Below are 26,729 nucleotides of genomic sequence, written 5' to 3'. Positions count from 1 at the left end.
GTATCTACATTTGTGTTCACCATAGAGAACCACTGAGCTGGTATGGTGAATGCAGACAATAACAGGTGGCCACACAGTCAGTAAACGATGCTATCTCCCTCCGTCTCTCAGCATCACTAGTCCCACAGCCCTAATTATTACAACAATTCTGCTCAGTCAAGGGTCATCTGTAATATTGTCATCGCTAAGTAATAGCAATTACTGTATATATTTATTTTGACATTTTTTGGCGATGCTGTGGTCACAAGCTGTACAGCAATGCTGTTTGCTCATGCTACGTGTGCCAGCCTTGGTTGCTCCAACAGTACTGTGCCTCTCACACCTGAGAAAATTGCCCACGATTTTTTTTTAATATGGCGTCTGTTTACAAGAGCTCTGAGGAAGCTAATGTGAACCCCGTGTAGCCGCGGGCCATTTGAATCGAGCCTGGCACCCTATGGCGTATATGTACGCTATGCGCACCATGTGACATGCTACTCATGGCGTATATATACACCATGAGCAGTTTAAGGGTTAAGCTAGCCTCAAAGAGTGTCCGTCAGTCTGGAAGAGATTCAGGTATTCTTGAAAATATCTATGGAAAACACCACCGTGGAAGTCGCTAACACTGTTCATCTATGCTATTTCTATCAGATGCATCATCACTGAATGCAGAAAACGATTCATCTTTGTATCATCTATAAAAATTGGAGATGACGTGGGTGGGCAAAAGTGGCGCTCAAAGCTACAACTGGATATGCTCGCTATATTGTCCTCATCGGTGCTGTATCACTTGCATCCGACCTTTGTGTTAGGTCCTTATTGCGCCTAGCTTCACCAATATCATGACCCTTATGTTCTTCAAACAATAAGGTTTGAATTTCACCGACAGAGCGATCTTTCAACACCGTGTTGGACAGGTGTTTGGGAGCCAGAGGCGCGTGCGCCACGCATGGTTGCTCATTCCGTACTAACCCAGCCAGTAGCCCTAGGGCATTCTGGGAATTTTTTCCAAGATGGCTGCCTCTCACTGGAGGTCCGAAGAGTCCATTTCGTACACAACCAACCTCTCACACATTTAGAGTGGGTACGGAAAAATCAAAGAGAATTTTCTCGGTTGGCGCAGTTTCCCGCCGACCGAGAATGCTTGGTTGGCGCAGTTAAGTGGTTAAGAAGTAGAATGATTTCTTGCTCATTTTAAAATTAATTTTAAATGCATACTTACATATTAGGTAACTTTTTATGTTGTTGTAGATAGTCTAAGGGAGTTGATTAGTTTTAACGTATTGTAACTTAAAACGTGTTTAATGTTTCACTGGCAGTGTGCTTCAGAGAAAACATATATATATGATGCTGCTAGACGAGAAAACTGACCTGATGAGAACTAATGTGAAGATGAAAGGATGGGGTGGTTTTGTTTTATGATAATTTCACAATGGAATCGGGAATCTCTCTCTTTGAGCCATATCTGATTTTTCTATAATTGTTTTTCTTCCATCCCTCTATGTATATTGAATCTTAAATATTTTAATTACATTTTAATATTTTGTTACAATTTACTTCTTGAATTTAATAAATTGCACACTTTTAAATGTCACAATGTTACAGGTCAAAAGATATCGGACGTACGTTTATCTTCTGCGTTCCCGGCTAACTTCTCAACCACCTGGACAGCAGGGTGCAGGAGCAGGACTAGATGTTGGGGATCTTCCAGTGTTTGAGGCACGACCGACTGGGGAGGGGGCTGAAGGGGGGGATCGCGGGGGCCGTGTTGTTCCGCCACCCATCCCTGAGAGGGCGCGGCCAGGTGACAGGTACAGTTACCAGCAGGCAGTGCACCACAATGCCTTTCTCTGACCCACCACTGTGTGCTGTGCTCAATACTATCTCACTAAATCCTCACGCCCTCACTACCCCCATCACACCATACCTCACTCAGGCTTTATCTGTCTCATAACCTGGGCTTTGGAAAATTATGTTCTTTAATATTGATTTACCAGGTCAAGGTGTACTGCAAACCATCTTATCTTTTAAGCCAGCCTGGGTAAGCCTTGCATCTGATCCTGATATGGCATCCCTGCAATGAGGCTGTTACTTGCATGGCTCTGAAAAAATAACTATTGATGCCTTGTTAAATAGTTCTGTTAATGTTATGGCACTCTTATGATATCCAATACAACAATGATCAAATATCTTTATGAAGCTAATAATGAAAATAAAGTCCTTGTTACATGAGGTATGGTGAAGGGAAGGGGTTGAGGCATTTATGCTTTTGGGTGTGTGACCTGGGAATTGCCTTACACCCCCCTGGGACTGGGGCAGTTTGTGCAAGAATAACTTAGATTACAGTGTGATTGTGTTTTAGCAGTCATTCTGAGCCTTTCAAGTTAGCTCTGCATATATTTTATGTCTGACATTTGAAGTAGATAGCAAAATAACAAACTTTTATTTTGTCAGTTTGGGGAAATTGTCAAATACGATAGAATTGTGTATCGTTAATTAATGTCACAGAAAACATAACCAAAATTTTGGGCATGTGTTAATAGTTTATTATTTGGTGTCAAAGTTGACCTTATTACTTCTAGATGATGATACTTGTCATGTTGAAGCTTCACAAATACTTCAGTTCCCTGAATTTATGTAACATGGGATGTGTGAATTTTAGTTACAACATATTTTCTCATACTGCAAATGTAGCTTCTCATGACCAGGAGCACAAGCCCTGTATACTGATAAAGGCACAGAACACAGTCTTGTACAATGGCAAGGCATAGAACACAAGTCTTGTACACTGACAAAAGTGATTAGAGTCTACAAATGGGTTCTCCTGCATAATTCAACAAGTATTATATATGCTACAATGAAAGGAATTGGTAGATTTCTGAATCTTATATTTCCCCATACTGTTATTGAGTTATTGCACTTCCATCTCAGCAATATCCATAGGGTGGTGGAACAATAAGCATGGCTTAGTCTTTTCTTGCCTTGTTTAAAAAAGTTATCTAGGCAAAGATGTAGATTTTGAAAGTTAAATTGTAATTTTGTCATTATAGCTCAGGAGTTGTAGTCCAGAAAAGACAATATACAGTATATTTATCACCATTTCAAACCAGATGCATTATTCATGATACAATTGATCATGTTTCTTATGCCTTTATCTTATTTTTCTTTTGGCTTTTGAACGTTTGATTATTAATGTCATATTAGTTGAGGAACAAGTTGTGAATTCTGAACAAAACTAGACAGGTAATTTCTATTCTTTGTTTAACAAGGTTTTCTGTGAGGAATCTCCTTCATTCAAGGCAAGGAGTGTCTTGCAAATTAATTAGAGAGTAAATTACCCTATTTGGTAATTTATCAATTGTTCTTGTAAAATAATATTTTAAAAAGACTAAGAAGCAATAGTATAGACTTGCTTTTTCTCCTTTACAAAACTAAATTTTTTGCCATTTTAATCAAAATATACATTCATGCACTTCAAGAGTTGCACAGATGACAGATTGATGGAGAATTTTTAGATATAAAGCTAGTGCCAATGAATATGATCTACATAAAGCTATGTTAAATGGACAGATTAAGTGCAGCCAAGACTGCTAAAAAAAAAATAATCTTATTTTATGTAATTTAGTCTCAGCTGAAGGAATTATGCATGCTTCCACCAACAGTAAGTCTCAATGCATGCATCTCATGCACAGTAAATGGGGAAAAAATTAAATTATTATGGATTTTATTTATTTATATCTTTATTTTATTTATTGGTATGTATAATACAGTATCTATAATGTTATTACCAATATCAGTGACATTTATCTTGTTAGTTGTAAACAAATATTTAGATTATATACAAAGGTTAAGCATCTGAAAAGGTTTCACCTTTACAGCTTTTTTTTTTATTTTGGTATGTACAGTAGTACATTTCTTCTAAATTAGAAAATAATTCTCACATCCCTGAACTTTTATAGAGTTCATAATTTCAGGGGTCTTCAGTATTAGTATTTCAGTAATGGTTAACAATCTGGTTTCAGTAGAGTAAAAACAAGTCTGTAATATTTAGATGCATTAGCTTAAACCCCACAGATATATGCTTCCTATTGAAGAGGAGAGATGAGAGGTCATCTGGTGGTCACGTGGACACCTGGTAAACCCTGTCTAAGAGGATATACAGTATTCTGGGAGTTGCTCAGTTTGAATATGGGGGAACTAGTTCTCTACTTTTATTAATTTATTCATGGAATTCATTTTGTTGTGTTTGGAGTTCTGTTTTATGTTATAAGAATAATATATGCCAAAGTTATTAGAAATTTAAGGATTACTTATTCCAGATAATGTACATAGATTAGGTATTTCATATATAAAGAAAAGTAGCCCGGTATCATTTTATTTATTTATATATATATATATATATTTATTTATTTATATGTGTATATATATATATATATATGTATATATATATATATATATATATATATATATATATGTATATATATATATATATATATATATATATATATATATATATATATGTATGTATATATATATATATATATATATATATATATATATATATATATATATATATATATATATATATATATATATATATGTCGTACCTAGTAGCCAGAACGCACTTCTCAGCCTACTATGCAAGGCCCGATTTGCCTAATAAGCCAAGTTTTCATGAAATAATTGTTTTTCGACTACCTAACCTACCTAACCTAACCAAACCTAACTTTTTCGGCTACCTAACCTAACTTAACCTATAAAGATAGGTTAGGTTAGGTTAGGTAGGGTTGGTTAGGTTCAGTCAAATATCTACGTTACTTTTACCTCCAATAAAAAAAATTGACCTCATACATAATGAAATGGGTAGCTTTATCATTGCGTAAGAAAAAAATTAGAGAAAATATATTAATTCAGGAAAACTTGGCTTATTAGGCAAATCGGGCCTTGCATAGTAGGCTGAGAAGTGTGTTCTGGCTAATAGGTACGACATATATATATATATATATATATATATATATATATATATATATATATATATATATATATATATATATATATATATATATATACAGTATATATATATATATATATATATATATATATATATATATATATATATATATATATATATATATATATATATATATATATATATATATATATATATATAATGATTAACAGGGCTGCTAAGATAAGGTGATATATTGCATGTGAATTATCTCCATATGCATGTCTGTATAGAAGGATGTTAGAAAACAGTCTACGTAATTCAAATAGGTCACCTAAGAGAGGCATCTGTGAAAATAGTCCTAAATCATTTTGGTTCTGAGTTGTTTTGTAGGGAGATGCTTAACTTCATGCCACCAGAATGTGAAGGATAGTGATAGAGGCTCTTTTTTGTAACTTTGCAGAGAAAGTAAAGATGAAGAGGTAGAAAAGTGAGCAGCACTAGCTCAGAATGTTACTAATATACCACAGGGCGCAGGTAGAGTTCAAAGGTTGTTTTATTTAACTTTATTGTCAAGCTATGATCTGTTTGCATGGATCGCAAGTACCCTGTGGTGCAGTAGAGTTTTTAGGATATTCCATGTTGCCTTCAAGGTATTGGACCTGAAGATTGATGTGTGTGAACTTAAATTTTGCTATAGATATGCAATAATGTTTTGATACTGAATGGTGACTGCTAAAATAAATAGGCAATCAAGTTTTATCACAATAGTCTCTTAAGTAAATGAAAAACCATATGTGAATATTATTTAACTTTTTCAAATCTGTGATATGTGGTATATAATCTTTTTTTTTTCCTATCCTAATTATTCCCCTTTGCACCATAATGCTTTTTTTATAAGATGCTATATAATTGCTCTTGTAGAAGTGAAAATATAATGCCACTCATATGATTGGGAAGACTTTAATTTTATCATGGATTGTTAAAAAGCAAATTGTCTTACTGATTTGAATCCTGTGTTTGTGAAAAGATGCATTTTTTTTTTACCGGTTTCAATGTTGTGTGTGTGTGTAATTACCTAAGTGTAATTACGTGTGTGTGTGTGTGTGTGTCTGTGTGTGTGTTGAGGCACCTCTGTATACAGAAGTGCCTCGATTAACGAATTTAATCCGTTCCGGCACCGAGCTCGTCATGTGAAATGCTTGTCTTGCGAAACAACAACAACACTGTCGTCAGAGGCGTCTGAGAGCCAGCGGGAACGCTAGGAAGCACCATGTGGTTTGCTCATTAATCAAGCGAAAGCTCGTCAATCGAGACAAATTTTCTGCGAGTGGCTCGCTCGTTACTTGAAATGCTCGTAACTGGAGTTATTCATCACTCGAGGTTCCACTGTATGTATATGTGTGTGTATAATAAATAAATAAATAAATAAATATATATATATATATATATATATATATATATATATATATATATATATATATATATATATATATATATATATATATATATATAATGTCGTACCTAGTAGCCAGAACGCACTTCTTGGCCTACTATGCAAGGCCCGATTTGCCTAATAGGCAGAGTGATTTTCTGGTTGGGTTGACTGCATCTACCTGGACTTAAAAAAGGCTTTTGACAGAGTTCCACATAAGAGGTTGTTCTGGAAACGGGAAAATATTGGAGGGGGTGAGAGGTAAGCTTCTAACATTGATGAAAATTTTTCTGATAAAAAAATGAGGGCGGTAATCAGAGGCAATGTATCGGACTGGAAAAATGTCACCAGTGGAGTACCACAGGGTTCAGTTCTTGCACCGGTGATGTTCATTGTCTACATAAATGATCTACCAGATGGAATACAGAGTTATATGAACATGTTTGCTGATGATGCTAAAATAAGAGGAAGGATAAGAAACTTAGATGATTGTCATGCCCTTCAAGAAGACCTGGACAAAATAAGTATATGGAGCACCACTTGGCAAATGGAATTTAATGTGAATAAATGCCATGTTATGGAATTTGGAATAGGAGAACATAGACTCCACACAATCTATAAATTATGTGAGAAAACTTTAAAGAATTCCGATAAAGAAAGAGATCTAGGGGTGGTTCTAGATGATGATGATGTTTAAATTTTGCTACCTGGAACAAAAAGTTCTAAGTAGCATGGGGTATGGTGAGCCCGTAGTTATCTTAAATTCTAGATAGAAAACTATCACCTGAGGACCACAAAGAATGTTGTGCGAGGAGCTTATGCTACGTTTTCTAACTTCAGAATTGCTTTTAAATACATGGATGGCGAAATACTAAAGAAATTGTTCCCGACTTTTGTTGGGCCACTATCAAAGTTAGAATAAAGTTAGGCCAAAGTTAGAATATGCAGTGGTTGTGTGGTGCCCATATCTTAAGAAGCACATCAACAAACTGGAAAAGATGCAAAGACATGCTATTAAGTGGCTCCCAGAACTGAATGGCAAGAGCTACGAGAAGTTAGTGGCATTAAATATGCCAAAATTAGAAGACAGAAGAAAAAGAGGTGATAAGATCACTATGTACAAAATAGTAACAGGAATTGATAAAACTGATAGAGAAGATTTTCTGAGACCTGGAACTTCAAGAACATCAGGTCATAGATTTAAATTAACTAAACACAGATGCCGAAGAAATATAAGAAAATTCACTTTTGCAAACAGAGTGGTAGATGGTTGGAACAAGTTAGGCGAGAAGGTGGTGGAGGCCAAGATCGTCAGTAGTTTCAAAGCGTTATATGACAAAGAGTGTTAGTAAGACAGGACACCACGAGCGTAGCTCTCATCCTGTAACTACACTTAGGTAATTACACACATATACATACATATAGTATACCCGACCCGATTTGCCTAATAAGCCAAGTTTTCTTGAATTAATATGTTTTTCTAATTTTTTTCTTATGAAATGATAAAGCTATTCATTTCATGATGTATGAGTTAATTTTGTTTAATTTGAATTCAAACTAATGTATAGATATGACCGAACCTAACCAGTCCTACCTAACCTAACCTAACATAAACTAACATTAACTATGTCAATAATTTATGTTATTAATATAATATAAAAATAATAATTCACATAAACCAATTGGAAATTTGTTGTTGAAAATAAAGAAAATCACTCGGCCTATTAGGCCAATCGAGCCATGCATAGTAAGCCGAGAAGTGCGTTCTGGTTACTAGGTACGACATATATAAATATATATATATATATGTCGTACCTAGTAGCCAGAATGCACTTCTCGGCCTACTATGCAAGGCCCGATTTGCCTAATAAGCCAAGTTTTCCTGAATTAATATATTTTCTCTAATTTTTTTCTTATGAAATAATAAAGCTACCCATTTCATTATGTATGAGGTCAATTTTTTTTTATTGGAGTTAAAATTAACGTAGATATATGACCGAACCTAACCAACCCTACCTAACCTAACCTAACCTATCTTTATAGGTTAGGTTAGGTTAGGTAGCCGAAAAAGTTAGGTTAGGTTAGGTTAGGTAGGTTAGGTAGTCGAAAAACAATTAATTCATGAAAACTTGGCTTATTAGGTAAATCGGGCCTTGCATAGTAGGCTGAGAAGTGCGTTCTGGCTACTAGGTACGACATATATATATATATATATATATATATATATATATATATATATATATATATATATATATATATATATATATATATATATATATATATATACACACACACACACACACACACACACACACACACACACACACACACACACACACACACACACACACACACACACACATATATACATGCATGCATGCATGCATACATACATACATACATACATACATATTGGTTGTTTCAATAAAAATCTTTTATTCCAAGGCTAAAGAATTCTGAGCTTAAAGATGTTGATCTTTATAGATCCAAAATAACATAAGCTATGAAGAAGATAGTGCTGGGTATTTTCTTTAAGTTGCAGCTAGGTTTATTACCAGGGCTTAATTTTTTTTTTAGTATTATTATTATTTTCTACAGTTAAACACTCTTTGACTGTGGCACATGAAGGAATGGTCACTATGCATGCTCGGAGCTGCTTGCTACAGCATTAGTAGCATTAGAAGATCTATTAGGAAGTCACCAAGGGGTCACTGAAATGGAAACTAAGTTTCTGGAAATATTTGAAGAAGAGTGTTTAATTGATTATATAATTGTTCATTGATTGCAATTCAGTAATTAACCCAGGGAGCACACTTTTGTAGATATAGGGCAGTGTATTATATAGGCAGGTAGCTTTACTAATCTTATGAATTTTCACAGAGCTTTGGGCGTACACAAAAACATCTCCCTTTTATAAACTCACCATTGCATGAATATAAAGTTCTTGTAAATTTTGCTCGCCTCTTTGCAAATATACATAATATTTTGTATATTACACATTCAGTATTACAAATATTAATTCATTAATTACCATTAGCCCATTTTGTAGTGTGGGAGGTATCTACCCAGGGGAGAAAAGGAAAATAACAGGGTGGAAAAAGGTTATAGATATTAAAAAAGAAAAAGAGGCTGATTTTGCTTTTAGCGAGAAGATAGGTTTCGATGCCAATCCTCCTACCATATAATACAGGGGGAGCTGAGGCTGTACTACATAGTAATTAGGTTGCCATATTTCTATGCCAAACATCGTTATAAAATACTGAACACATAAACATGATGGTTTTGTACATATAAACTCCTCCTTACAAATTTTGTATACACATAATGTAATTGTACATTAACAGTTATGGGCACATATGTGTTTCCTAGTCAAAGTCTTTTTATCATGGGAATGATCACTCAACAAGTGCTTACCTCTCAGTCCTTACTTATCAGTGACTACGGGGAAGTAAGATCTAACTGTTTATGCTCTGCCTCCTAGTGATTCATACCTGCTGTGCTAATTATGCCTCTCAACTTTAACATTTTCATTGTATTTATTTTTAAATTTGTGGATGGAATTGGCTTCAACAACTTCTTTCTTCAATGCATTCCACTTGCCTACCTCCTGTATAGGGAACAAGAACTTCCTTTCATCTCTTTGACTCATTGCATGTCCAGATTCCACTGATGTCCCCCCCCTTGTCCTACCTCTTTTTAATTTAAATTGGCTTTCTTTGTCTACTTTATATATTCCATTCAAGGTCTCGTACATAATTATAATATCCCCCGTTTCTTCTTTCTTCAAAGATCGTGAGGCCGAGTTCTTCTAACCTGTCCTCAAAGCCGAGTCCTCTCAATTTTGGTACTAATTCAGTTTCAAATGTCTGAACATTCTCAAGCTGCTGTCTTTGCTTTATAAAGTGTGGGTTCCATGGTGGAGCTGCATACACAAGTAAGCATTGTGTATGGACTTTAAAGCCTCCTTGTTTAGATTCCTAAATGGCATTCTTATGTTTGTTAACATCCCACATGAAATGAAAATCTTGTTATAAACATTATTTATGAATCATTATGTATCTTCTTTTGGTGCACATTTGATGGTGCTACATAGCCTTCCCGGCTTTGTGCCTTGTTTTGATAATTACTTTTTGAGGTTATCTTGAGATGATTTCGGGGCTTAGCGTACCCCGCAGCCCAATCCTTGACCAGGCCTCCTTTTTGTTACATACCTTCAGGAAGCAGCCTGTAGCATTGTCTAACTCCCAGGTACCTATTTACTGCTAGGTGAACAGGAGCAGCAGGGTGAAAGAAACTCTGCCTATTTGTTTCCGCCTCCACCGGGGATCGAACCCGGAACCTCAGGAGTATGAATCAGAAGCGCTGTCCACTCAGCTGTCAGGCCCTGATCAAAGTTGCATCTGTTTCGTAGTTTGTTTGAATCTTATAATCTTAGTGGTTAAATGTTATAGGGCTTTTCTTGTACATACTAATTGCTTCTTTAATTATTGGAAATATTTGATGATAATAGAGGTGAAATGAATTATATGCCTTTGGAGAGTTAATACAGTTAAAGTTTTATTGTCTGGTATGTGTTGGATCAAGGCAGTACTAGATAGGAGAATATTCATTGTGCTTGAATAGTGTACATCATGGTATGAACAGTACATTGTACAATGACACTCTAAACAGATGCTGGATGTTGAGACATCTAACACCTTGATAAAGTTTTAAGCAAGCCAGCCATGCATCAGAAAATGCACTTACAAAGTTTAACTTTGAATTTTAGTAAAATACCACATGAATGAACTGATTTATCACCAGACAGAGAACATGGAGGACTGGCTCACATAAAATTGCAAGGTGTGTGTGTGTGTGTGTGTGTGTGTGTGTGTGTGTGTGTGTGTGTGTGTGTGTGTGTGTGTGTGTGTGTGTGTGTGTGTGTGTGTGTGTGTGAAGAACTCGACAAGATGTTTCAGGCCTTCAAAATAGAGCAAGGAAAACTGCACAGAGAGGCGGTGGTGGTAAACTAAGCAGCACTGGAATAATTTTATATTACCAAAGATGAATTAAGAACTAGAACTGGATATGACAAAAGCTTTTGGACCAGATTGAATATCAACATGGATGCTAAAAGAGGGAGCAGAAGCACCATTCTTGCAACTTTTGATGGTGTATAATAATTCACTGGAAACAGGAAATTTACCAGAAAATTTGAGGGCAGTTAACATAGTTTCAATATCCAAGAAGGGTGACGGGAAGCACTGAACTACAGTGTCCCTAACATGCATACCATGCAAGGTGGTAGAGAAGACTGAGAAAATTGCTAAAAACACATTTGGAGAGTAGGGACTTTTTAAGACATCAGCAGCATGAAGTTCATACATGGTAAATCTTTCCTCATAGTTTTAATAGAGTTTTATGACCAGGCAACAAAAAATAGACAAGACAGAGAAGGATAGACTGACTGCATATTTTGGGATTATCAGAAAGCCTTTGAAAAAATACCCATAAGAGACATGCTTAAATTGGAAAGAAAGGCAGGAGTGACGAGGAAGTGTTCCAGTGGATAAGGGAGTTCCTAACAACAGAAGACACTGAGTTACTCTGAGAGATGAGATCTCAGAGTGGCGTGATGTCATCAGAGTCGCACAGCAATTAGTATTAGAACCTATCCTGTTTCTCATATAGAGTGCATAAATGATTTTCATGAGGAAATAGACTTATTCCACTCAGTGTATGCTGATGATGCAAAAATTATGAGGAGAATTAAGACAGAGGAAGATAGCAAGAGGCTAGAAGATGACCTGGGCAAAATGAATGAATAGTCCAACAAGTAGCAACTTGTTGGACTATTCATTCCAAAGTAATAAAACTAGGCAAAGGGAGCAGGAGGCCAGAGACAATGTACCAAATAGGAGATAATATCTTTCAAGAATCAGGTTGCAAAAAAGAATTGGGGAGTCTGTATTACACTAAACCTGCCTCTTGAAACCCACACCAAAAGGATATCTTCAGCAGCATATGCTAGATTTGCCAACATAAGAACTGCCTTTAGAAAATTTTGTAAGAAATCATTCAGAACCTTGTATATCACACATGTCAGATCAATCCTGGAGTATGCAGCTCCAGTGTGGAGATCATATCTAGTCAAGCATAAGATGAAGTTAGAAAAAGTTCAAAGGTATGCCACCACACTAGTCCCAGAATTGAGAGGTATGAATTACAAGGGAAAGGCTACAGGAAGTAAACCTCATATTCCTTAAAAACAGAAGAGTTGGGGGAAACTAGATCACCACATACAAAATTCTCAGGGTAATGGATAGGGTAAAGAAAGCCAGATTATTTAGCATTAGTGGTACTGTACTTGCACAAGGGGGACACAGGTGGAAACTTAGCACCAAAATGAACCACAGAGATTTTAGAAAGAATGTTGTTGGTGTCAGAGTAGTTAACAAATGAATTGTGCTAGGTATTGATGTGGTGGAGGATGACTATACACAATTTAAAATGTAGATATAATAGCACCCAATAGGCTCAAACTTTTACAATAGTTTATTGGATGTTGAAAGGGGGGATGAAAGTGCCAAAGCTCAATTCCCACATTCCATTCACCAGGGCTCTAGGAGACTCGAACCATGAACCCCACGCGTGTGAGTCCGAAGCTCTACTGACTGAGCTATTGAGTAGTCTTAATTAGGAATAAAGTCCCACAAGCATAACTAGACAAGAACAGTAAATGTACTACTGTTGCACCTGAATTTTGTTTTTTCATGTGCAGTTACTGACTTCATTAGCACAAATGACAGAACACTTTTTTTTTACACATTTTGATACAAATTATTTTGTAATGTAAATAATTCATTTAATTTTTTTTTATTGTTTTAGTACTACATTTTGGTTGAGTAAAAACTCAAGACTCCCGCTACTGGGATTTATTTATTTTTTCCATTGCAGCCAATCACAGTATTTTTGCAATAAGAACACTGCTGCTTCATTCAGAATTATGGTAGACCGAGTTTCTTTCAAGTTAGCATCCCCTGTTTTTCTGAGCCAGAAAACATATACATGCTCCACCAGAGTCTTACTAATTAAATCTTTTACTCTAACATAATTTTTTTCTATTATTATTATTTAATATATGATTTTATAATTAATATAAATTAAAATGTTATATTTGGAATTACAATAGTTTGTTTTTCAAATTACTGTATACTGTATATAACCATGTAATTATGCTGGACTTGGGAACGAAACAAAAGCGAGAGGGACAGAGTGTTCTGAACAAGATAGGTGGAAGCTAGAAGGGACAATATGTACTGCATTCACCAAATGGAATTGTCTTAATGTCACTTGCTAAAATATGCTTTTGTGTCGAAAGAAACATTAGGATTCAATTTGTGTAGCTATACTGTATATAGAAAACACTGCAGAATCAAAGCATGTAAAATGATGTTAAGAACCGTATGATCAAAATACGATGCACTGCCAGTCACCGGTGTAACATCCACCCACCTTTGTATGACTCAAAATGGATACCATACAAGATGATTTATTTCATTTGCTAATAGAGTATCATTTACAATTACAGTATTAGGAATAATTGTAACAGAAATTAAAATCTGCCATGTTGTAAACCTCTGAGCATCAGAATGACAAGTTGTTGGTTGATTGTAATATGCAAGAAGAATATGAGCAAGAGTAATGTGAATGGATATGGTGGGGGAGATGAAGAAAGAGCAAAATGGGGAAGAAATGGGTACATGGTTAGGAGAGGATAGGTAGTTTGTGGAGTATAAAGTTATGTGGAAATAAAATAGTAGAGTGGGGATAATGAATAAACTGCTTTGCTGAATTGAGGGGAAAATTACATTACAGATTTAAAGATGTAACAATTATATACATAACTCCTGATACACACTGAAAATAGCACTCGTTCAACCCGGTTTCCTCATCATATGTTAACTTGCTATCACATGAATGAAACCATCTTAGTGTACATGGATTTTCTTCTTTATGTAGCCTGCTGCTTGCAGGTGCCACACTCGGGCACCTTTTAACAATTTGATTATATTATTCCAATTTTCAGTGTAAGGTATTACATTTGTCAGAATAAATTACAGGTAGATTCTACATACTTACTACTGATGAATCTTTGCAGTACCTTGGGGTTTAAATGTAATTTTGCTGAAGTTTAAACATTTTAACAGGGAATTGCTACATTTTCAGCCTCTTATCATAAACACAGGAATATTATAATTAAAAGATTTTTACTGTTTATACTCTCTCATCATATTCTAATTAGGACAGTGACTGTTGCATCTATCAAAATCTCAGCCAGAATGCTGTCATTAGAAAAAAGGCCTATAATTAAATTGATAATACACTTGTTTACTTGTTTGCAAACTGCACAAACAATTGTCTAGTACTGCAATACTGGAGTTTGGTGCATGCTTGTGCCCACCTGGTGGCTCATCATGTTCAAATATTTCCTGATCAGTAGTAATTGCCGAGCCTGGGAGGCCAGTATTTCTACAGGTGACTTTTTTTTAAAGTTACTGCAGTCCTATGTACATTTTACAGTAATCATTGATATTGGTTAAACAATATGCCTTTGTAAAATGGACTCTGGAGAAAGAAGAATGAAAAAGCTTCTTTAATCGTTTATAAAGAATCTTTCATATCTGATAAGTTTTCAGTTTGACTCTGGCATAAGTGGTAAGTCATCAACTTGGTTCTCTGGAATGTGATTAGTCATCAATTTGTTTCTCGGCATATGTGGTTAGTTTTCAGTTTGGTTTTCTGACATATGTAATTGATCATCAGTTTGGTTCTCTGGCATAAGTGATTGGTCATTACTTTGGTTCTCTGGCATATGTGATTAGTCATCAGTTTGGTTCTCTGGCATATGTGATTGGTCATCAGTTTGGTTCTCTGGCATATGTGATTGGTCATCAGTTTGGTTCTCTGGCATATGTGATTGGTCATCAGTTTGGTTCTCTGGCATAAGTGATTGGTCATTACTTTGGTTCTCTGGCATATGTGATTGGTCATCAGTTTGGTTCTCTGGCATATGTGATTGGTCATCAGTTTGGTTCTCGGTCATCAGTTTGGTTCTCTGACATATGTGATTGATCATCAGTTTGGTTCTCTGGCATATGTGGTTGGTTATCAGCTTGGTTTCTTGCTATGTTCATTTTCTAGGGATCTGTGTTCTGAACCATACTTCAAAAACTGGTGGGTCTGGACTCCCAATGCAACTAGTCTGCTGGCCAGGGATATGGTTCTTTCCCATTTGGCCCACCTATTCTTTCTGGCTGATGGCACTCTACTGCTTTTTCCTGGTGGGTGTCTTTTTGCTGAATTATGGCCAGGATCATGTGGTCCTGGATTCTACAGCATCATTTTTCCTTTTTTTCTTCAACTTTCTTTAGGTTCAAATCTGCCCCCCCCCCTACCCCCCCCCCTACCCCCAGCCCCTTTCCATTTGTTGAGCTTTTCATGGAAGTGTCAGAACACAACTGGGGTTTCGTGTCCACCTTTCACCATGCTGGTGAGGAGCAGTGGTGTTGTAGCCTGCATTAACACTTAGACCGCGCAATACATACATATATGATGTAACATAAAATAATTTAACATAAGTTTTTAAAACTTGCACAAACACCTTCCAATTTTTTTTGCATAATCAACTAGGCAAATGCTTCAACTTTGTCTAATTGATCACAGCGTAACTTGAAAAACAAAAGAATCAATATTAATTTTAAAATTTAATATTGAAAACTTCAGATTTTCAATTCAGAATAAAAAATATGAACTATCACCAATTGTTCATTTAATGTTATTATTCTCTCAGAATAGCATATGATCTTCATTTTCATCAAATTAGGATATAGGTTTTCAGTACAGTTTACTGTAAAAAAATGTCAATAGGGCATTTGAAATATGCGGCAAATTTAGAAAAAAAAAATTATAACTCTAAATGTATAAAGTTTATGAAAAATCCATTCTGAAGGGATTGTAGAACAGACAGGTGAGGACACAATATGTCAAAATAGTGAGAATCAGTTAAAAACTGGAATTTTAGAAGCAACTAAAAGTTTCAACTCAAAAGTTGAAACTCTAGTTTCAGAGATAATTGAAGTTGAAGTTATCAACAATGAATAAAGGTAGTTTTAATTCGTTAATTTAATTGTATGTTTTAATAAACATTGTTAGGCATTCATACTCGAATATGTGAAAATTGTTGTTTAATATGTATTGAAATGAAGTCAAGAAAAAATAACCCCAAAAAAACACAAAATATTGAGATAATTATAATAATTATAATGATTTAGGGGATATATTTAGGGGTATACTTTATATAAGTGAAAAAGCCCTAATATGGTCCCTAATCATCAAAACAACTTAAAGAGACAAAGAAAATAGAGTTTGAAATTGGAGAAAAAATCGGCCCCCCAAAAATTTAAAAGTCCTAAGTTTTGCGAGTTGTAACTGATTTATTTGTTGACCAATTTCATTCTATCTTCACATAGTTAGGGAAACATATGTATTCTCCAGGGTGTAAAGGTTACAACAAAATCAGACAATAAACAAAGGAGAAAAAATAAATAAAATCTTAAAAAAAAAAAAAAATCCCATAAAAAAATGTTTTGGGGACATTGGTGAAAGTAACATATATTAACATTGGACAATGTATTTTATGTGATATATAACAAAATAGATCACATTAACATAGTTATTCATTATTATTTGTGTTATTATGTATTATTTAGCAATGATACAAAGGCACCAACTGCATATCCACTTTGTGGACACTTCTTACTACTATAGTTCTTCCTTGAGCGTCAGACAGGTGCTTGCATCTCTTTATTACTGCATAATCCTTCAGTTCCAGTTATTAGGAGCTGTTCTCCTTATCAACAAAACATTCTTAATTTTTAAAAATTTGTCTAAAATCAATTTTTGAAAATATTTTGATGAAAGTTTCATGACACTGAAGCCAATAAGTTGGAGATTTGTTTAACATTTCTAAGTTATTTTTACATTATTCAAATATTTTTCGCTACCAGGCCCCCAATATGCGCGGTTTAAGGGTTAAATACACATCTTAGTGAAAGTTTACATCAGTCTGAATGGTGTTTCAGTATTTCTGTCTCCCATGGGACTGCAATCACCACCATCTTTTGTATTGTGCTTTGGTGATTCAGTGCCTCACAAGGGGTAACAGGTCCTCTTGCCTTTTCTCTGGGTACAGCATCTGGCACTGTATAGTAGTACTGTATGCATACGCAATCAGTTCTTTACTAAACTCCCTCACTATGCTGTTCCATAAACCACTTGTAAGTATCCATATTTAATTTCTCAAACTTTACCTGGAGTTTATTGGTAATTAATTTCTAGAGTTCTTCTCTCACAGCCCATCCTGAGACAAGGAGTACCTGGTACTTGCTTCTACCTGGAGTTTATTGGTAATTAATTTCTAGAGTTCTTCTCTCACAGCCCATCCTGAGACAAGGAGTACCTGGTACTTGCTTCATCTATGAGGTTATTTGTTTTTTCCATATGCAGATCCATATAGCCATCTCAACTGAGCTTATAATTTCTGAAAGCACTTACCAAATTTTGTTTTGAATGCTTGACCTTGTTCCAATGAGCCTTTTTACTGATAGAAGGATAGAGTGTTGTGATCCTCTGATGTTCACAGTGATTTGAATTGTCGTTATGGTACCCCTACTTTTCATTGGATTTATTCTGCATTTTTTGTCTTGATAGAGAAATGAGTAGGTTTATTTAATAATAAACTTTGTGCTGTTGATGTTTCTACATGCCTTCTTTATGTCATTTGAACACAAAAATTGGAAGTTTCTTTATTTTACTTTTGTATTGGCAACATTAGGTGGACTCGTGCCCCTTTTTTGTCCAGTGGTCTTAGTTCACTTCCCAGTTTCTGTCTTGTAGTTGAATGCCCTGATATTTAATAAGATAGGAAATGGTTTCAAGTGAAATGGTAGACATGTAAGATCAGGGAATCTTTAAAAGAACACAACCAAACAAAGGCATTGATAGAGATGAGGAAGACATCAGAATGTAAAATGTAGAAGACAGAATGACCAAAAAGACCAATACTGTACTGTATTGTTTATATAAATTTCATACTAAAGGAGTATACTGATATAGACTCTATTGATTTAGATAAGGAAAAATGTAATTATACACATCCCAAAAAGTGTATAAATATTCCTAGAATTTGTTAAAAGGTTTCAGAATAAATCTGCAATATTTTTACAGTACTTTGAAATCTACAGGATTCTCTATATTATTTGTCCATTATATAAAAATTATACAAGATTTTGCAGTCTTCTGAAGCTCGTTCGTTGGGTTAGGCTCATCTCATGGCAACTTGGTCAGTGAGTCTGTTACCTGTAGCAGTCTATATGCCACATATTCATTGCAACCTGGCTGATCCATCATTATTTTTGCAGGAACTTGTCCAAATTCGTCTTTTTAAAATGTAGACTTTTTCTTCTCGCAGTACATGTATTTATATTATTTGTTCGTCTAATCCTGCAATTTAGGACCTAGTGCAGTTATCCTTACTTTTTACCCATCTCATCAGCTTTTTCTTCATCTGCAAACATTGGCATTGGAGCCTGACTCCTTTGGTAGATCATTTACATGAATCTTTAACTGCAGTAGTCCAAGGAACCATGCTCTGTAGGATGACACTTGGAACTTCTCTCAATTCTTGACATCTCTTCTCTCACTGAGACTGTTTCCTGTTTGTCAAGTACAGTACTTCTTTATCCAGTTATTCATGACTGCTTCTTTATCATATGCATTAGTCTTTTTGGGTGATGATATTAAAGGCCTTTTTGGTAGCGTAAGTTGATGAAATCTACTTAAACCTGTTTGTATGTATGTAGTCTATGTATGACATGCTGCAAGTTGTGCTATGCTGCCTATGTATGACATGCTTCAAGTTGTACTATGCTGACTATGACATGCTGCAAGTTGTGCTATGCTGACTATGACATGCTGCAAGTTGTGCTATGCTGACTATGACATGCTGCAAGTTATGCTATGCTGACTATGACATGCTGCAAGTTATGCTATGCTGACTATGACATGCTGCAAGTTGTGTTATGCTGACTATTTATGACATGCTGAAAGTTGTGCTATGCTGACTACGTATGACATGCTGCAAGTTGTGCTATGCTGACTATGTATGACATGCTGCGAGTTTTACTATGGTGCTTTTGTATGATGCACCACAAGTTGTGCTACACCGCTTATTTATGACGTGCTGCAAGCTGTGATATGAATGACATGCTGCAAATTGTACTGTGCTGCTTATGTATGATATGCTGCAAGTTGGGCTATGCCACCTATGTATGATGCACTGCAAGTTGTGCAATGCTGCCTATGTATGATGTACCACAAGTTGTGCTATGTCACCTATGTATAATGCACTGTAAGTTGTCACACCACCTATGTATAATGTACTGCAAGTTGTACTATGCCACTGATGTATGACATGCTGCAAGTTATGCTATGCCTCCTATATACAGTATGATGAGCTGCAACTTGTGCCACACCTGGGTATAACAGACACACATTTGTTTAGTACCCAATATGCACTTTCTTAGTACAGTATTGTAATACACCACATGCCAGTTAAATGCATAATAACATGGTTTGTAAGTCCTCTTTCCTCTCAAAATGTATTTTGAGCCTGAGTCTGGTAGATGCATCAATGGTGTGAAAAATTTCATAATCGATGCTTTTTGTTGTAGTACTAAAGTACAGTATAGACATTTTATTTTGTATTTGTTTACGTTTTGCCTTAACATGTCATAAATCTCATGTGTGTCAGATCAGTGATTATTTAAACTAATAAAAGTTAAAAAATGCTATGTATAATGACATTAATAATGAAATCTGATGTTCTTGACAGCTGATTGTAGAAATGGCATTAAACGTGAATAATAATCATGCTGGTGATATTCGTATGCAGTTGCTAGCAGTTTATTTTGTAATTAATAATTGTTTTAGCCACTGGCTAGTTGTATTGCAAGTTAACGTATTGTTAGCACATTGAAGAATATCTTATTTTGCACACAATCCACACACAAGAAAAAAGCATAAAATTTGTTAGTAGCTGGAATTTTTCTTGATCCAGTTAAAACCAATAACTTTTCTTTAAAAACCTCAATAATGTTGATGAATCTGGACATTTCACTATAATGTCCAGAGATCAATCATCAGCAGAATGTTGAGAGAGTATTGGTGTACAGTGCTTGTGTAAGACCTTCCCCACACCTTTGTTGCCTCAGGCTGGTAACTGCTACTGGCTGAATGAGTGAGGAGAAGCCTCACATATTTAAGTGAAAGCACATGTACATTTCATTTTAAGTATTTTTCATGCTGTTTTCATGTTGTGATATATCTGGGTTCATAAATGGGGCATTATCTTTCATTCTTTTGAAACGCTTTTCTCGTTTGCCATAATTCAAGTACACTACTAGTATGATAGGATTTAATTAATTTATTAGAATTTTTCTCTTTATATTTATATTTTAATTTGTTCTTACTTTCGTTATTTGCTTAAAATGCATTAGAGACCAACAGTAGGAAGTATTTGGTCGAAGTTCATTTCTAAGAATGTTTTACTTTTAATATATGAAATCTGTGTAAATTAATTAAAAAAAATTGTAGACAAATATATAAATCACTGGCATGCTCTTGACTACCTACTTAATCCAAAGACTTGATGCTTTGATTCCTCTTTCATTGATAGTTAAAAAGTGGTAGATATAAACAGGACGGACATATTCATGCCTCAAGAGTCATCATGTGTTTGAAGCATCATGTCAGACGCTAAGATATATTATCAGTTATGTGTTCTGTGTTAATAATAAAACATTGGATGATCTTTGCCATCTTTAAATGTTAGTTCATTATGCTGCAAATGTCAGGTATTCTGATTATGTTTTCATATAATTGTGATTTATAATTTTTTAACTCTTGATTTTTACTCATTTTTTATTACATTTCTTGTAGAATAAAATAATATTCTTTCCATAACTCATTAGAATTAATTAAAAATATTGAGTGAAAGAAAAGTGTCTTCATTCTGATAGAAAAATTTGCCCATCTAATTAAATACCTAACAAGAAGTGTTTCAATACATAAAATATACAGTAATCACAGAAAATTATCTATAAATCCCAATAAATTTAGTGTACTTGGCAAGGAAATGCATCACTTTTATTATGTTTGTAAATCAATACTGTACAGCATAGTGTACATAATTTTATGTAACACAGATTTACATATTGTGTCACCATGCTCAAGATATTACACTTAAAAAAAAAAAAAGGTATAAATAGAATAATCCTAGTGAAATATGTTACAGTACCAAGATGGTGATAGTGGCGGGCTGCATGTTGAAATTTTCATGGTTGTGATACTATTATTGAATGTTGCTGTGTATGTAAACATTTTTCTATGCATGTGAATTAAAGTCAAGTCTCACAGTAAAAGATAATTGTATGTTGTATGGCTTAAGGGTTAATGTAAAAAATTTCAGGGAGAGTCAATATGAAACATTGCCAAATAAATCAAAGGTGTCATTAGATTCTTTATATATCACTTCATGATCTCATGGTGTCACAAATGAGTGATTATTCAATTAAATTATGTTTTTGCTATTTTAGCTATATCATTACTTTTGACTCAACTTATCTGTAAGTTATTATTACAGTTATTAAAAATAAGATGGGTCAGGCATATCGGGGACAAGAGTCTGATAGATTTATTAAGGCCAACTACTGACCTTTCCCTGGGTGCATTCAATAACAGTTGCCTAACTTCTAATTACCTATTTACTGCTACGTGAAAGGAAATGTGCACAAATAAGTCCGTCCTGTGGTTGCAGTCAAACCCAGGGCCTTTGATTGTGACCCGATTGCATTTCCCACTTCGCTACAGGTGACCCTACAGCACATCACTCACTTGTTCAAACAACCCCGTATCACCTGCTAGAAAGGAAAAGAGTTTTGGATGGGTGCTTATTTTTTTTGCTTTTCTTATATTGCTGTCCAAGTGCCTTCCCACTCTTAAGAGTGGGAAACAGGGTGGTGGTGATGATGGGGAGAAAAATATTATTTACCTCTGAACAGAATACTGTATTTATTTATGGTCTTTATGAAGTTGGCGTGACGCTGTGGCTCGGGGCTCGTTAATCCTCATTCTTCCCGTTCATGCCAGGAAAGTTTTGCAGGAGTTACATAACATAAAATTCACATCTTGAATTTAAATCTTTAATCCATAATTTTTGTATTTAATGTACTATAAATTAAATGTTGTGCTTTACGAACAATGCCAAAATTAGATACAGATACAGTAATGAATTTAATAAAAGTATTGTACTGTATTAATGTTACAGTACAAGCAAAAAAAATATTTTGATTTTTAGTGAAAAGCCGTGATATTATATAGTAAGAGAAGATGCCTCCAAAAACTGTTGTATACTAGGTAAACTGAGTTTTAAGATTTTGTTTTTATGATCATAGATTATGCACATAAATAATTTGTTGAGGTGCAACACACACTTCACATAGTAGTTTTGGCTCATAGATGGGAGACTAGAGGAGGTCCCTTCCAAGCCAAGTGGTCATTGAGCTCTGCAACCACTTTTAGCTCCCTTATATGAAGGAGGCTGATACGTATGCAAGATGGTGCCAAAGTTTATTAAAAAAAATGTAAAAATTTTGTGAATATTGTTGTATTGTCATTACAATAGTTAGCATAATGTACTATCACTTAAAATGTAGATTTTTTTTTTTTTTTTTTTTTTCTCTCTCTTTCTTTCTTTATCAGTTTTTCTTTAAGATTATTTTGAAAATTAAATTATTGTCCATATTTAAAGTACTGGCAATGATGCTGGCAATGCGCCGATCGAAAGTCAAGGGAGTCATTTTTATGCAGGAATCATAGGGTACGTTATTATTTTGGTACATGGTTTTCACCACTGCCAGCATCACTCACAATCATCATATTCATTGTTTTAATTTCAATACAGATGCTAAATGTTTTTAATAAGGGTCACAACAAATACCATCTTTACTTGTAACTGGTTTTCATTTTCATTTTTATCGCTGCTACCTTCATCAGTATCACTTTCTTATCCCACTTACACTCAAATATTTTTAACATTGCTGATAAGTCTAGTTATAAACTATTGATCTGATTCTTTTTCTCAACAGTTATGGCATTACCAAATAATGTAGTGCAGCATATTCTTATGGTGGATGTGGATGATTTTTTTTTTCATGTGCACTTGAGATAAATCATTATTGAAACTGTTCAGTTTTCAGTTTTATAATATGTTGTAATTATAGATGTTTGTCATTTGTTGTTTAGTGAAGAGTTATTGTTGTTGCTACTGCACTTTCAATATCATAGTTTACGATTTTAAAAGGTCTTCCTATTTTAATATAATACTGTATTTAGTAAGTATATCTTGTAGGATGATACGTCTATAATTTGCATAATGCTGCTTTTGGCTTCAAAACTTTTTAAACTAGATTGAGATTATATAGCTTTAAATTTTTTATTTTAATGTAGACAGTAATGGAAAACCCAACTAAGTAACCTTGCATTTCTAATTAATAATGCTTGAAGTTTGTAATAGTGCAGACTTAAAAATGGGGATTCCAAAATAGTGGAAATCTAAGCAAGCTGTTATCATAGTCTAAGAATTTGGCTCCTCGTGAAGTACACCTCAGTGATAAATCTCTTTTGCTTAAGATTTGTATATAATATTCAGCTACAGTATACTGATTTTCATTTATTTGCCAACATAACTGTGCATTTCTTAGATCATGAAGGTGCAAATCTATTCATAACATAGATATTCTAACTTCAACATCCAATGTACTGTATGTAAATCATTATATTAATAATGATTCTTTCTCTGTAGATGTAAATGACCTTGAGTACCTGAATTATTAGTTAATGATATGTATTGGCAGCAACACATATACAGCACCTAGGATTAGTTCTGTATGAGCAGCTAATGTATTTATAAGCAATTATAGATATTAATAATTTGGCAATACACGAGTAATGTACAGTATTATCTTGACATTATATATAACCAGTAATAACAAAGTCATCTCAGAGTTGGTCACCGAACATTTCTGTTACTTTAGTCTTGAATACTTAAGGATGTGGGTATGGCGAGTGGCTGCTTATGTAAGGGGTGAGATTCACCCCTACGATCACTCCACAAACCTGTAGAGGAACAAGGTGTCTTGAGATACACACACACACATTATAGATTGTTGTTTGCAGTTGCATCTGTTACTGTGAAATATGAGGTTAATGCTGCTGTTTGTGGCTTGGATCTTCCAGTTTTAGCTCTGGCTTTAGCAAAAATAAATCAGATTTACAATATTTTTGGAATCCACCATCTTTTTTTTTTTTTTTTTTTTTTTTTAGCTAATAGAGGTGACACAGTGTGAGAGTCTGAGCCTTAAGTGTTGTTTGCACCTCTCGTGTGTTAAGTCATGGAAAGTTGTGATCAGTCAGTTGTTTGTCGCAAGGTTCATATTCATCACCTGCGTCTGTGTATAGTTTTCTTCTTTATAATTCTGCATTCCAAATACATTCCACTCTTCCCTTTGTGAGCTTCATAGTTACAGCCGAGACTAAAGTATTCATACATTGTGATATGAGAAATGTCAATTATTACTCCTTCAGACACGATATAGTTATATTAGCTAGAATATTTATATTATTGCCTTGTGTATATAACTTGTATTTTTGAACTTGGGACATGAGCCTTAAAACAGTGGTACAGACCTCTGTAGACAGACAGTTTTCATGTAAATATATAAATTTTGTGATTGTACTGTGTGTTTGACTGAAAATCCTTTTTATGAATAGGTAAATGTCTAGCAGGCATTTATTGGCATAAATATTTAGCGGGCATTTAATTGGCATAAATAATTAGCAGGCATTTAATTGATATAAATAATTAGTAGGCATTTAATTGGCATAGCTTTGATCACTGTTGCCTGCTAATAAGTACAAATGTAAATCTGATATTATGTCATTGATAGAAAATTAAATGTTAAGGTAAGAATTTCTGCACAATTATTGTATCAAATATACCTGAAGTTCCCATAGTAAAATGTGAATATCTTGACTGTTGTTTAATGCTGCATACCACCAGGAACTAAAGGAAAAGGTAATTTTTGGTAATCAGTTCAGGCATCGTATGCTTTTCCAGCAACCATTATTTTAAGTTTAAAAATATTTACTTTATTGTATTTTTCATACTAGGGTAGGATTTGTATGATTTATTACATGTGTAAGGTAAACTTTAAATAGAAGGGTTGCTGATAATTATGAAATGCTGTTGTAAGATCTACACTGTGTTCTTACTGTTCATGATCTGAATTTTTCAAGCAAGTGAACACATGTCTTCCCCTATGATAGATGCTGCAAAGTGTGTAGATTACCACTGCATGCTGGTTCTTGTAGATCATATAACACGGAGAATCAAGTTCATATTGAAAAAGTTTTTTGTAGCTCTTCCAGTAGTTAATTCCCTCTAGGCTAAATGTCCTGCTAGCGGTAGACTGAAGTCTGATTACTAAACCTAATGAAATGCATCCGGAAGTCTGACATCTTCAGCACTTGCTATTAATAAGTATATGGTTTTCATCAAATTTAACTTGCATTTTTTAACAGTTACATTTCATAATTTTGACAGCATGTTGACATCTTGCTTCTGTTACTCATAGAAGCTTACAAGAATTTTTACCCATTTTGTGAAGTAAGTCAGCAGAAGAACATCCCATAAAAAGGTAACTCTCTGGTGCACCTGTTATAGTCACTGTCTTGTTTAGTCCTAAGATAAGGTCTGACTTTAAAATGCAGTACAGTACAGTATTCAGTAAATTGGAATTTTCAACTAATTTTATCATTCCAAGTGCATAAGATATGAGCTTTACTATGGAACTAAGCCTATTTGAGAAGCCTTATTCATAATGTTTTGCACAGAGCTGAGCACCCTGGCAGGTTAAGAAGCTGAATGTAAATAATTCTTTAGTACAGTTTGCTGCTGCCATGTGGAAAATTGGAAGATATTAAGGATGTTTATCTTATATAACCTTATTATTTTGTGTAGTAATATTTTTCTGGGAGGGGGAGCCCCGTCGGCTCCCCGGAGCTAACCGGGCTGATATGAATGTATTAGACCCTGGTATCAGTCAATACACAAGGAGTTCTAGGCCTACCGGGGACCATGAGCCAGAACCTCGTCTCCCTTGAGGAGGACACGAGGAGCAATGGCCTATAGAAACCCCCGTGTGG

At 34.7% G+C, this 26,729-nt stretch overlaps 1 protein-coding gene across 5 annotated transcripts in view; it reads left to right on the top strand.

Moving 5' to 3' along the window:
- Window positions 1-26,729, top strand: part of LOC123745435 (Exchange factor for Arf 6) — a 109,144-nt gene that overhangs the window by 64,329 nt on the left and 18,086 nt on the right. For 4 of the 5 annotated variants that reach the window (XM_045726018.2, XM_045726009.2, XM_045726032.2 and 1 more), the window contains one exon: window positions 1,588-1,793. In XM_045726018.2, the coding sequence (XP_045581974.1) occupies window positions 1,588-1,793 (206 nt within the window). Of the gene's footprint in view, window positions 1-1,587; window positions 1,794-26,127; window positions 26,222-26,729 lie in introns of all 5 variants that reach the window. The other variant, XR_006771336.2, reaches the window with a different exon arrangement.

This window comes from Procambarus clarkii, chromosome 10 (assembly GCF_040958095.1).
Source record: "Procambarus clarkii isolate CNS0578487 chromosome 10, FALCON_Pclarkii_2.0, whole genome shotgun sequence".
NCBI lineage: Eukaryota > Metazoa > Arthropoda > Malacostraca > Decapoda > Cambaridae > Procambarus > Procambarus clarkii.
Note: the sequence above shows the minus strand (reverse complement) of the source record. Positions and strands in the feature narration are given on the sequence as shown.